Source organism: Chelonia mydas, chromosome 8 (genome assembly GCF_015237465.2).
Source record: "Chelonia mydas isolate rCheMyd1 chromosome 8, rCheMyd1.pri.v2, whole genome shotgun sequence".
Classification (NCBI taxonomy): domain Eukaryota; kingdom Metazoa; phylum Chordata; order Testudines; family Cheloniidae; genus Chelonia; species Chelonia mydas.
In genome coordinates this window covers 82,328,629-82,340,708 of record NC_057854.1, presented here as the reverse complement: position 1 = coordinate 82,340,708, position 12,080 = coordinate 82,328,629, and the positions used below count along the sequence as shown (strand labels likewise).

General features: G+C 40.9%; 1 protein-coding gene across 4 annotated transcripts in view; it reads right to left on the bottom strand.

Moving 5' to 3' along the window:
• Window positions 1-12,080, bottom strand: part of PIGK (phosphatidylinositol glycan anchor biosynthesis class K) — a 121,109-nt gene that overhangs the window by 21,122 nt on the left and 87,907 nt on the right. Inside the window, exon 11 of one of the 4 annotated variants that reach the window (XM_037906701.2) lies at window positions 4,924-5,062. The exons of 2 other annotated variants lie outside the window; for them this stretch is intronic. In XM_037906701.2, the coding sequence (XP_037762629.1) occupies window positions 5,060-5,062 (3 nt within the window). In that variant the 3' untranslated portion in view covers window positions 4,924-5,059. Of the gene's footprint in view, window positions 1-4,923; window positions 5,063-10,626; window positions 10,724-12,080 lie in introns of those variants that run through there. One more of the 4 variants, XM_037906700.2, reaches the window with a different exon arrangement.

Genomic DNA, 12,080 nt, shown 5'->3' with positions numbered 1-12,080 from the left:
CTGGAGGTCATCTTTTAAAACCAAAAAGAAATAAAAAACCCCAGTTACTAACCTGTTCCATAACTGTTGCACATGTCCATTGCACTCTTACTGCATGCGCACGCTGCTCACATTTGTCAGAAACTTTTTCCCTCAGAGATGCCCATGAGATCAGATTGAGCGCCCTCTACTGCCGCGCACTCTAGTTAACAGACATAAAGGGAGCAGCAACACTGATCCCCTCTGTTTCTTCTTGCCAGAAAGTCAGATGCAGAGGGGTAGGAGGGAAGGTCATAGAATGAATGTGTACAGCACATGTCAAACCACAACAGTTACAGAACAAGCTAGTAACTTTTTTTCTTCTTTGAGTGATTGCACATGCGCATTCCACTCTTGGTGACTCATAAGCCATGAAATCAGGAGGCGGGATAGAAGTCGATCTGAACAAGGACTGGAGAAGAGCTCCCCCAAATCTGACATTTTTACAATGCTGAGTGATGGCACATGGAAATGTGTGCATCGAAGATCAGGTTGCTGCTCTACAAATATTTATAATAGGCACTTGAGCCAGAAAGGCCGCAGAAACCACTTGCCATCTCGTCGGATGTACTGTCACTCTGCTTGGGGGAGTAACACTAGCCAAAACTTTGCACAAGTGAATAAAGGAGACTATCCAAGATGAAATCCTCTGAGAAGAGACTGGGAGCCCTTTCATCCTGCCTATGATTTCCACGAACATCCAGGAAGACAAGCGTAGCTGCTTGGACCTGTTGAGATAGAAAGCTCACACTTTTCTGATGTCTAGTGTGTGCAGCCTCTCCTCATCTTTATTCGAGTTAGGCTTTGGGAAGAATGACAATAAGTAAATAACTTGGTTAATATGGAAGTTAGGCAGCACTTTAGAAACAAACTGGATGAGGACGTAGGTGAACCTTATGTTTAAAGAAAGTTAGAGAGAGAGGGCCAGATGTTAGTGCACATAGTTCACCTACTCTCCTAACAGAAATGATGGCCACCAAAAATAGTACCTTCATTAAAAGATGTAATAAGGAGCAGGTAGCTAAAAGCTCAAAGGAAGGCCCAAGCTCTGACAATGTCAAGTTCAAGTCCCACAGGGGAACAGAATCTTGAATGTGAGGATATAACCACTCCAGACCTTTCAAAAATATAACTGACATCTTATTAGAAAATACAGAGTGATTATCAACCTGAGGGTGGAAAGCTGAGATAGTTCTATCAAAGTCCTCCTAGCAGATAACAGCCAACCCTTGTTGTTTTAGGTATAAGAGAGAGTCCAAGATAAAATGGATTGAAGAATGTGTCGGTAAGACTTCAGATTATTGGGACCAGATAGAGAATTGCTTCCATTTCACCAAGTAAATAGATCTAGTAGGTGGCTTCCTACTATTTAAAAGCACAACCTCACAACCTCTTTTGAACAAGACTCTTCCCGAGGGTCTAGCCATGGAGCATCCAGGATGTTAAATGAAGCGCCTGCAAGTTTGAGTGGGGTAGGCAAATAGAGTCTTGAGAAATTAGGTCTGAGTCCAACAGAAACAAAACTGGAGCTTTTATGAAAGGGAGAGGAGAGTGGAGAACCAGTGCATCCGAAGCCAAGCTACAGCCGGTCTTTGGGGGTGATTTCCTTATGTCAATGGGAGAGCTCACCCGTCCGCAAAGAGAGGGTACACGAGAGATCTTACAGCGATGCAGCTGCATCAGTACAGCTGTGCTGCTGCAAGGTCTCTAGTATAGACATAGCCAAAGAGGTTGTGAGGTTGATTGAATTGGCAATGCAGAAATCCCAGAGTCAGACTGCCTCTTGGCAGAGCTGGGATGAATGGACCCCTCCTGGCCATCATTACCAGTTTTCCCCTTGACAGTACTGTAGTATGAGAGCTCTGAGAAATGAGCAGCTGACACAGAACTGGGCACTGCAGTGATTGAACTGATTCAGTGAGCTCTGATGATACCATGGGAGCGATTTCCTGCACTGCTGGGGAAACCAACACTGACAAAGACAACAAGTCCTTTGTTGCCGCAAAGACCTCTGCCATAGTTGGTAATGGAATGGCTGCTATTTGGTGAGTAACTGAAGACAACAGCACAGCAGAAGTTGCAGGTGCTGCTTCAGGTATCAGACTTGACAGTGCCTGTCCCAGTGCTGGAGTCAACAGTGCCCTCCTTAGCTGATAATCTGGATGAGCGCTTAGATTTAGGATGTACTCTACTTAATCCTCTATCCCCCTTCGTGGTGTGGTTTAGGACCTAGAGATCTTCCTCTTCCGGCCTTTTCCTTACAAGCCTTATGCTTCCTCCTCTGCACCAGAGATTGTGACTGGTGCCAGGCCTCTCTGCCAATGTTAGCAGAGCACTTCTCACTGTCGATGAAGTGGTTGTTCTCCCTATGGCTCTGATGGTGGTCTCAGCACAGCTTCCATTAAAAGAAATTCAGCCTCGCCTCTCTTTTTTTGGTCCTAGACTTGAAGTCCTTACCAATTTGATATGAGAGATTCACCCAGGCACTTTAAACAGCTGGAGTGCAGGACCACTCAAAGGCATTGGCTTGGATAAAAAAAAACAGGACTTGAAGACTGGTGACCGAGGCATTTCTTGGTACCAAAAACCAGAACCCCAAGCAGGGAAACTGAAAAATAATGACTGCTTGGGTACCTTATGCAAGCTGCCCTGCAATGCATTTAGTTATTCGGTACATTCTACCACACTACAAAGTTTGTAATATTACATTCAGTGTCTTCCTGATGTTCAGAGATTAACAAAAAGTGCTAATGCTGCCTTTGTGGCTCTAGCAGAGAATGTGGGATATACAGAAAGAAGGAATTTCCATAGCATGAATACGTTAGTAATCTATGCCCTAAAAATAAAGTTCCCCATAATGACTGCTAAATTTCTAGGATTCAGGAAGCAGTGTTTAAAAAGAAAAAGCTTAAGTCAATGAAGATTCCAGGTGTCTACTTATCCTTACAGCATCTTGAAGATTAGGAACAGAATTTCTCCCTGGTATTTTGACTTGGTGAAACAGAGCTGAAGAACTAGATCCTTGACTGTGGTGGAAGACCACACAGCACAGATCCTGGGTGGGTCATGGCTAAAACTCCCCCTAATTCCTTCTTTGCTAAAGAAGAAAGGAAGGGTGTGGTATAAGAACCACTATACCTGTTCTATGCCACTGGAGGATTCCCCTTATACTGGGGTAATCCTCGCACACCCATTTATGCCAGCTTTACAGGCAGAATCCACTAGCAGTACAATGCAAAGCAGTTCCACCACACTGCTGGCAATGGCCAAAAGTCTGCTAGATAACTGTTATGGAAGTGCTGCACTTATTTTGTCTCTTAAATTTCTTCTGAATGTATGAGATGGGTCAAAATTATGAAGTACTGATTGATATTATCCAAAGGTTTCTGTAGTTTCATTTATTCCTTAAATAGAAAGATCATTTTGAAAAAAGTCAACTATGCACTATAATAGAGTAGAACATCACTAATTCACATACGATGTTGTGAACTAGTGAGTATCCGAAAAGGATAACACATCCAAACAGTGTACTTTGTTTATTAGACAAATGTGGTTTAATTTTAATTCTTTATGATAATACTTCACAGCATTCTGGGAAATACTATAGTACATTAATGTTACAACTTTGATTAATATGAGGCCTGTTAGAGCATTCTGCTTTTTAACCTTTGCATGAGAAATGGCAAGGGCCAACCTCATTTTTACATATTAGGAAAGTGCAAGCCAGTGAGATTCCATGGTAATTGAAAAGATGAACATTAATTTGAAATGTTACGCCCGGCATTATAGGTTCTGTCATTCAGCTACAAGCAAATCAGCATTTGGGGTTGTAATATTTTTAAATGACTTCTTGAAGTGAAAGCCAGAGAAATAGATGATGGCACTGTTTGTCTCAGCTAGCTTTGTATAACTTAGTGGAAGTTATCATGGCAATCAACCATTCTCTTGACTTTATAAAGCAAGCATGAGCATGTGAACATGAGGGTTATCTTCCAGTTTTGGGGCAGTAAGACAGTATTCCCATCATAATTTTTTGATCATCCTTAACCTTGGAGTTCATCCACATTTCTTTTGGAGTGGCCAGATGAGCAAATAGCAGCCAGGAACTTGCTCTTGCATGCATACAATATTGGCAGCATCTCTCTTCAGTGCTCTCTATCCATTCACGTTGTGGAAGTTGGCAATAACCTACACCAGCATTTGGTCCTATTGACAGAATGTTTGTTTTACTTCTCTTGGGTACAGAAGTAGCTATCCTTGCCCATGGGGTATTGTGAGGCTGCAGGGCATGAAAAGCAGAAGCTATAGAAAGCCCAACAATTCCCACATAAGCCTACTAGTGAAAGAAACTAGATTCACAGCACAGCACCTAGATCTTAGGAAAGGGACTTTCAGAGCTGTCGTTTACTGGGTAACATCCATACAGGATTCCATTTGTCTCCTTTTGCCCAGTTTACAAGTACAGGCAAACAAAACACAAGTTTAAACTGTGCTCAACTACAAGTATTTGTACTTACAAAGTGAAAAGGAGATGGAACCCAGCATGCGTGGGCGCGCGCGCACACACACACACACAGTGAAAATAACACTCAGTGTGTCCATTTCTAACTTTCTTCAGCATTAACAGACCCCGCAAATCCTAGAGACTGAAAAGGCAGAACAATGAGCGCAATATACTGCATTTTACCACAGCGTACAAAAGTAACCAGCATCCCTAACCTTGAGAACATTGGCTTAAATTCAATCACTGGAGGAAAGGGAGCCCACACATTTTGACGACCATCACCAAGCATCATGGTTTTCCACATCTAGTTGAAGGTGTACAGAAGCACTGACATGGCCACTGATTGCCTTCCATCTACTCTCTTGCAGTCACAGAAGATGGCAGCACTAAAGGAGACAGCTTAGCAAACACACAGCTGCTGTTGATCAAACCTGCTGAAGAGGAGGAGGAGCTCCACTGTCAGAATTCCTAGTGAGAGACGGAGAAATGCAGGACTTTTCTTCTTGACCACTTGCCTGGTGATTCTGACTCATGGCATCACTAGACAGAGGGAATACATCCTATATGTAGAATATGTGTATGTTGTATACAAACACACAGTAATTTAGGATGCCCACCTTAAAGGAGATTAATTTTCAGAGAGTAGCTGCGTAGCAATTCCTAAACACGCTTTTACATCTCAAGTTGAGCACTCAGAAAAATCACTGGTTGCTTTTGAAAATTGTGTCCTATACGTTTGAAAATAAAGTAAAATCTTCAATATGAGTTTCATTCATCAATGTATTTTTATCTCCAGATAAATTGTTCTAATCCAAGAATATCAGTGTCTGCATCTAAACTAAAACCTGTATTGCCTTTGTTCTCTGACTAAGCATTTTATGTGTCTGATTAAAATTTTAAACACCCTTAACTCATTTTATAAAAGCTGAATAAAATTTACACAGTGCTAATCACCATTTTATTTTCAACCAATTAAAAGGAAATGAACGTAATAACATGTAAACAAATGAATTCTGACCCATCTGTTTATCACTGTTTAACAAAGCAGGAAGGAACTGCAAATATTTTTCATAGAAAATACCATTTTTTAAATCAAACTCAAAATTTTAATTTCAAATTTAGACTATGGAAGAAAAACTGAATAATTTAATTGCAAATTAATGTCTGTTAAGTAATTGTAAAATGCAATTATATTTGAAGTCATCTGTTTCTTCTGCATTATTCCTCCAAGGGGGTATCTCTTCACTGGATTGCATTGCTCACACAGGTTTCCCAACAGATAAGTTCAGCAAATTTTAACAAGATTATGGTGGCAAGTATTAGTTCATTCATCCAAAGATGACTCCCATCATCCCCTACTTCCCTAGGAGTCAACCAATCCAAAGAGCTATGAAATCAGATGTTTCTCAGCAAAGGACGGTTTTAAATAAGTTATTAAAAGCAACTAATTTAAAAAGATTGTATTATAAATATGCTAGAGCTGATACCTCAATGTGTAGTTCTGGTGCTGCTTGGAGCTGACATGCCATCGTTTTAAGGAGATATGTCACCATCTGTCTCCCTTGCAAGTGAGATGGGGTGTGTGTGGGTAAAAATATTCTGCCTATGGGCTGGGTTGGTGTGAAGATTTCACCAGTGAAGTGGCACATGAACGTCAGCTCCATATGTTGGTAAGGGGGCCACACCAAGATTGTTTCATATGGAAGTGGCAGCTTGTACTTGTTGCCTTGAACCCACAAGCATGGTGATAGCCACTTCCCCAACCTCTCATCTGGGTGAAAAAAGCAGGGAAAGAATATTTCCATAGATCCTCCTTCTATGACTGCCTACAAGAGACATGCATCCCTTCCTCATGGAGGTAGCCAGGAGAAACAACAGCTCAAGTCCTTGGGTGCTGACAGCTTCTCCCAGAATTGCTGTTTGTAAAATACTAGATTCAAGGAAATGTTTTGGGGTAGGTGCAGAGGGCAAAGATTCCATTCTGAGCCAAGACAGGAGAGAGTGAAGATCCCTGCTGTCAGGAACAGGCTCTCATTGTTGGAGCTCTGCCAAAGTAGTATGCACTGGAGGTGCAAGGAACCATCCTCATGGTCAGCTTTCAGTTATAGTTACTGGACTACATTTTGAAAGCCCTTACCAGGAGCAGTACTGGCTTCTGTGCATTGGATTGTTTGGGGTTTTTGTTGTTGCTGTTTTTTAAAGTATTTCTGTGCTACAGACCCCCACAAAGAACAGCAAAAATAGAGCATTTTAGAAACCTGAACCCTGTACATTTTACTTGGTTGACATACGAACATGGTTTCAGTGTTTTCCTTCAAATTTCACAAAAAAACTCTCTCCTCTATACTTGTGGGCATGATTCTTCTCCCAGCTAAATCAACAAAGAACAGGAATAACTTCACTGAAAATGAATGAATTTACATGGCACTGTAAAACTAGAGAGATTGGAATCAGGTCCTGAGAATAAACAAACGAGAGATGGGGGGAGTTTGGGGGACAAAATGAGATAAGGGCTGAAACCAGAGATGAAAATGAGACCTTAGTTGCAAGGTTAACTGTGGAACTACTGTGCTGAGCAGTTAATTACCTTTGACAATCACTAACTGCTCCAACCACAACCTTGGTCTTTCTGCTCCCCTTTTACAGCTCTGAAGACCCCTTATCCATTTTCTTCCTTTAATTTTTCATTTGATTCCCCATGTCACAGTCCTCATCCTTCCAGCTATGGATTGGATGGGACAGTCAAAACTGTGCATTAAGACCCTAATACAACAAAACATTTAACTAATGTAAGTAGCCCCAACTACTCACATGCTTAAAATTAATCTAGAGCTTAAAAGCTTTGCGGAACTGGAACCTCAGTGGCAAAAGCAAGTTCTTGTTGAGCAATGCAAAGGCACATTTACACTACAGGACTAATTTAATATAGAAATCCCTTGGGATTACCGTCATAAATTTTTTCCCTTAACAGTTATTTCTAGAAAAGCAATTTTTTTAGTTGCTAATTTTGAAGGTTTCTGTTCTCAAATTAGGATCAAATAGTTCTCTGGGGAAATAAACTTAGCAAATAAATTACTGTTTCAAGTACTAAAAAAAGCAACAAAGGGATACTAGATACATTAGGATGTTCATTTACTAGTTCTCAGTAGTAATGTGTTTTTTCACCAGACAAGTAGAGTACATATAGGAATGTTCAATCCTTCAGAAGTAAATGCAGAGCATTCTAGGTTGCACCGCTAGTGGGGGCCTCCCACCCTCAGCCTTAGAGCAGACTGACAAGCTGTACTGAACTGTAAAGTTACTATTACAAACAAAAATCTAAACTATTGTACTGTTCCATAATGCTAAAGTGTTTTCACTTAATATGATCAGCATTTAACAAAGGATTGGAAAAGAGAAGCATCCAATTTGATTCTGGCCTCAAGTTACCATTTAATTAAGCTTTCATAGAATCACAGAATATCAGGGTTGGAAGGGACCTCAGGTGGTCATCTAGTCCAACCCCCTGCTCAAAGCAGGACCAATCCCCAACTAAATCATCCCAGCCAGGGCTTTGTCAAGCCTGATCTTGAAAACCTCTAAGGAAGGAGATTCCACCACCTCCCTAGGTAACCGATTCCAGTGCTTCACCACCCTCCTAGTGAAAAAGTTTTTTCCTAACATCCAACCTAAACCTCCCCCACTGCAACTTGAGACCATTACTCCTTGTTCTGTCATCGGGTACCACTGAGAACTGTCTAGATCCATCCTCTTTGGAACCCACCTTCAGGTAGCTGAAAGCAGCTATCAAATCCCCCCTCATTCTTCTCTTCTGCAGACTAAACAATCCCAGTTCCCTCAGCCTCTCCTCATAAGTCATGTGCTCTGGCCCCCTAATCATTTTTGTTGCCCTCCACTGGACTCTTTCCAATTTTTCCACATCCTTCTTGTAGCGTGGGGCCCAAAACCGGACACAGTACTCCAGATGAGGCCTCACCATTGTCGAATAGAGGGGAATGATCACGTCCCTCTATCTGCTGGCAATGCCCCTACTAATACAAATGCTGTTAGCCTTCTTGGCAACAAGGGCACACTGTTGACTCATATCCAGTTTCTCATCCACTGTAACCCCTAGGTCCTTTTCTGCAGAACTGCTGCCTAGCCATTCGGTCCCTAGTCTGTATCAGTGGATGGGATTCTTCCACCCTAAGTGCAGGACTCTGCACTTGTCCTTGTTGAACCTCATCAGATTTCTTTTGGCCTAATCCTCTAATTTTTCTAGGCCCCTCTGTATCCTATTCCTACCACTCCTCCCTGTTTAGTGTCATCTGAAAACTTGCTGAGGGTGCAGTCCACGCCATCCTCCAGATCATTAATGAAGATACTGAACAAAACTGGCCCCAGGACTGACTCTGGGGGCACTCCACTTGATACCGGCTGCCAACTAGACATGGAGCCATTGATCACTACCCGTTGAGCCCAATGATCTAGCCAGCTTTCTATTCACCTTATAGTCCATTCATCCAGCCCATACTTCCTTAACTTACTGGCAAGAATACTGTGGGAGACCGCGTCAAAAGCTTTGCTAATGTCAAGGAACAACACGTCCACCGCTTTCCCCTCATCCACAGAGCCAGTTATCTCATCATAGAAGGCAATTAGATTAGTCAGGCATGACTTGCCCTTGGTGAATCCATGCTGACTGTTCCTGATCACTTTCCTCTCCTCTAAGTGCTTCAGGATTGATTCTTTGAGGACCTGCTCCATGATTTTTCCAGGGACTGAGGTGAGGCTGACTGGCCTGTAGTTCCCTGGATCCTCCTCCTTCCCCTTTTTAAAGATGGGCACTACATTAGCCTTTTTCCAGTCTTCCGGGAGCTTCCCTGATCACCATGAGTTTTCAAAGATAATGGCCAATGGCTCTGCAATCACATCCACCAACTCCTTTAGCACTCTCAGATGCAGTGCATCCGACCCCCTGGACTTGTGCTCATCCAGCTTTTCTAAATAGTCCCGAACCACTTCTTTCTCCACAGAGGGCTGGTCACCTCCTCCCCATGCTATGCTGCCCAGTGCAGCAGTCTGGGAGCTGACCTTGTTCGTGAAGACAGAGGCAAAAAAGCATTGAGTACATTAGCTTTTTCCACATCCTCTGTTACTAGGTTGCCTCCCTCATTCAATAAGGGGCCCACACTTTCCTTGGCTTTCTTCTTGTTGCTAACATACCTGAAGAAACCCTTCTTATTACTCTTAACATCTCTTGCTAGCTGCAACTCCAAATGTGATTTGGCCTTCCTGATTTCACTCTGCACACCTGAGCAATATATTTATACTCCTCCTTGGTCATTTGTTCAATCTTCCACTTCTTGTAAGCTTCTGTTTTGTGTTCAAGATCAGCAAGGATTTCACTGTTAAGCCAAGCTGGTCGCCTGCATATTTACTATTCTTTCTACATATGGGGATGGTTTGTTCCTGCAACCTCAGTAAGGATTCTTTAAAATACAGCCAGCTCTCCCGGACTCCTTTCCCCCTCATGTTATAACAAAATTATGAGATTGGACACTTATCATTGAAACATCCCTTTCATCAGTAAAATATCTGTAAAGTTACTGGATTACATCATATCAGGATAGTTCAAATGTCATCAATATTCTAAGCCCTGATTAAGCAAGGTGAATAAGCATTGCCTAAATTTAAGTGCATGAGAAACTCCACTGAAGTTAGGCACATGCTTAAATACCTTGCTGAATTGAAGCCCTACAAATGAATGTTTTGTATATGATGAACAAAAATAGAATCTTCCAACATACTACTTTTTCTTCCAAATATGACTTAAGTTAACATTTTTCTCCACCCTCTCACTAGAACAAAATAAAAAAAGAATTAAAAAACAAACAAAAAATAAAACACCAGAACTGAAATACCTCCTAACTTTTTTGTCTTTTTATACACAAACTCAATCCAAATTTGTCTGCGTATATTAGTGTACAAAAAAAAACAAAACCCTCATAAATTTTTAGGATGTCTTCTGTAGTATTCACGTTAAGCTTGACTAAGTTATTTTAAAACTTAATTTGAATATTTTTGTTCAAGAGTACATGATTACTTCATGCTACTTACAGGATATTTTAAGAATCAAAGAGCCGTCATGTTGATTTCTAACGTCTTGGCAATTCATTCTGTACAGGCTGTCAACCAGTTGGCTGCCACAGCTCCTTCTACCTAGTAGTATAATATTTTACAACCAGATTATGTGTCCATTTCATGTGAATGCTTGTTTTATAGCTGATTTACATTTTACATTAATGCCTGTCCAGGTTCTTCCCTTTCCAATTACTTAAAATATTTTAAAATCTAATGTTTGTGTTTTTGTTTTAGACTGGTAAAGCAATTATCTTCCTTTTTTGTGTATATCTGATTTGCTCTATATTCAGAAAATTGGTGGTTTATGTTTTAATATTAATACTCCCTTTGGTTTTTATCCTTTCATTTCTTTGTGTGTCTGTATATTTAAATTAATTGTGCGCTAATGTATTGAGGTTGACATAATTCTTCAATTTAGAATTGCTAAACTCTATGTGGTGGTTGTTCCATTTTTATACGAATATGGTAACAGATTACTACTAATACAAAAGAAATGCTGTGTTGAAGTCAAAATTGGGTGCAATGTTTCATTTTGATGCAATTCATATGTAATAAGCAATTCAAGATGTACTGTACCTGAATTTTTCTCATAGAGCAAACAAATGAGAAATCAAAGAGAAGGTTTTTAATGGCTACCATATTACAGTAGTTTAAAAACTGGAGAAAGTATTAGAGATAATGTTTAAGGACCTCAAGAAACAATGATAGACACTTGGTGGTACCCAGAATAGCAACAAACTTATGGTACCATTTGAATATAGTTGCCAGCTATCTATTAGGCTATTCCAAGTAATTAAGATACAGGCAAAAGAAAGTAAATGTGAAACATCCCCAATCATTAACAGAGTATATGCTGCTTTTCCTTTTCTCCAAAAAGAATGCCTTGTGTGACAAAGTTATATTTATGAACATTCAGTTATTTACATTTATGAAGAAACTGATAAGAATGTGAAAGCAGCTACTTTAAGAGATGGACATCCAGTGTAATGTAGAGCAGTTTCAGGGTTGCTCTAAATTCCACCTTTGGTAATGACCCCCCTGCCCCAAGGGGCTACTCCAGGAGCAGGGATTGCCAGGGCATTCTGCCGCCTCACATGCTCCCTAGATAAGGGCCTCCAAGGCGGTGGCATAGAGTTTTACATCATCCTATGCCAGGGAAATCCCTAGGTAACTGGGTCTGTCTAGCTGCTTTTCACCAGATGAAGAGGAGGATCTGGTCCTACACTATTGGTAAGCTTCTGTTATAGCAAGGAGATAAAGTATATGAAAACATATTTCTGCCTTCCCACAACGCAGTATTCCATTGCAAGACATCACACAATAGCCAAATGAACTATCCATGGTTATTAATTTCTTTATGCTGTAAAAATATTACTGACACATTTCATTTGGTCAGCCATCTTAAAGGTTAATTCTCTTTCCTGTTTCAGATTTT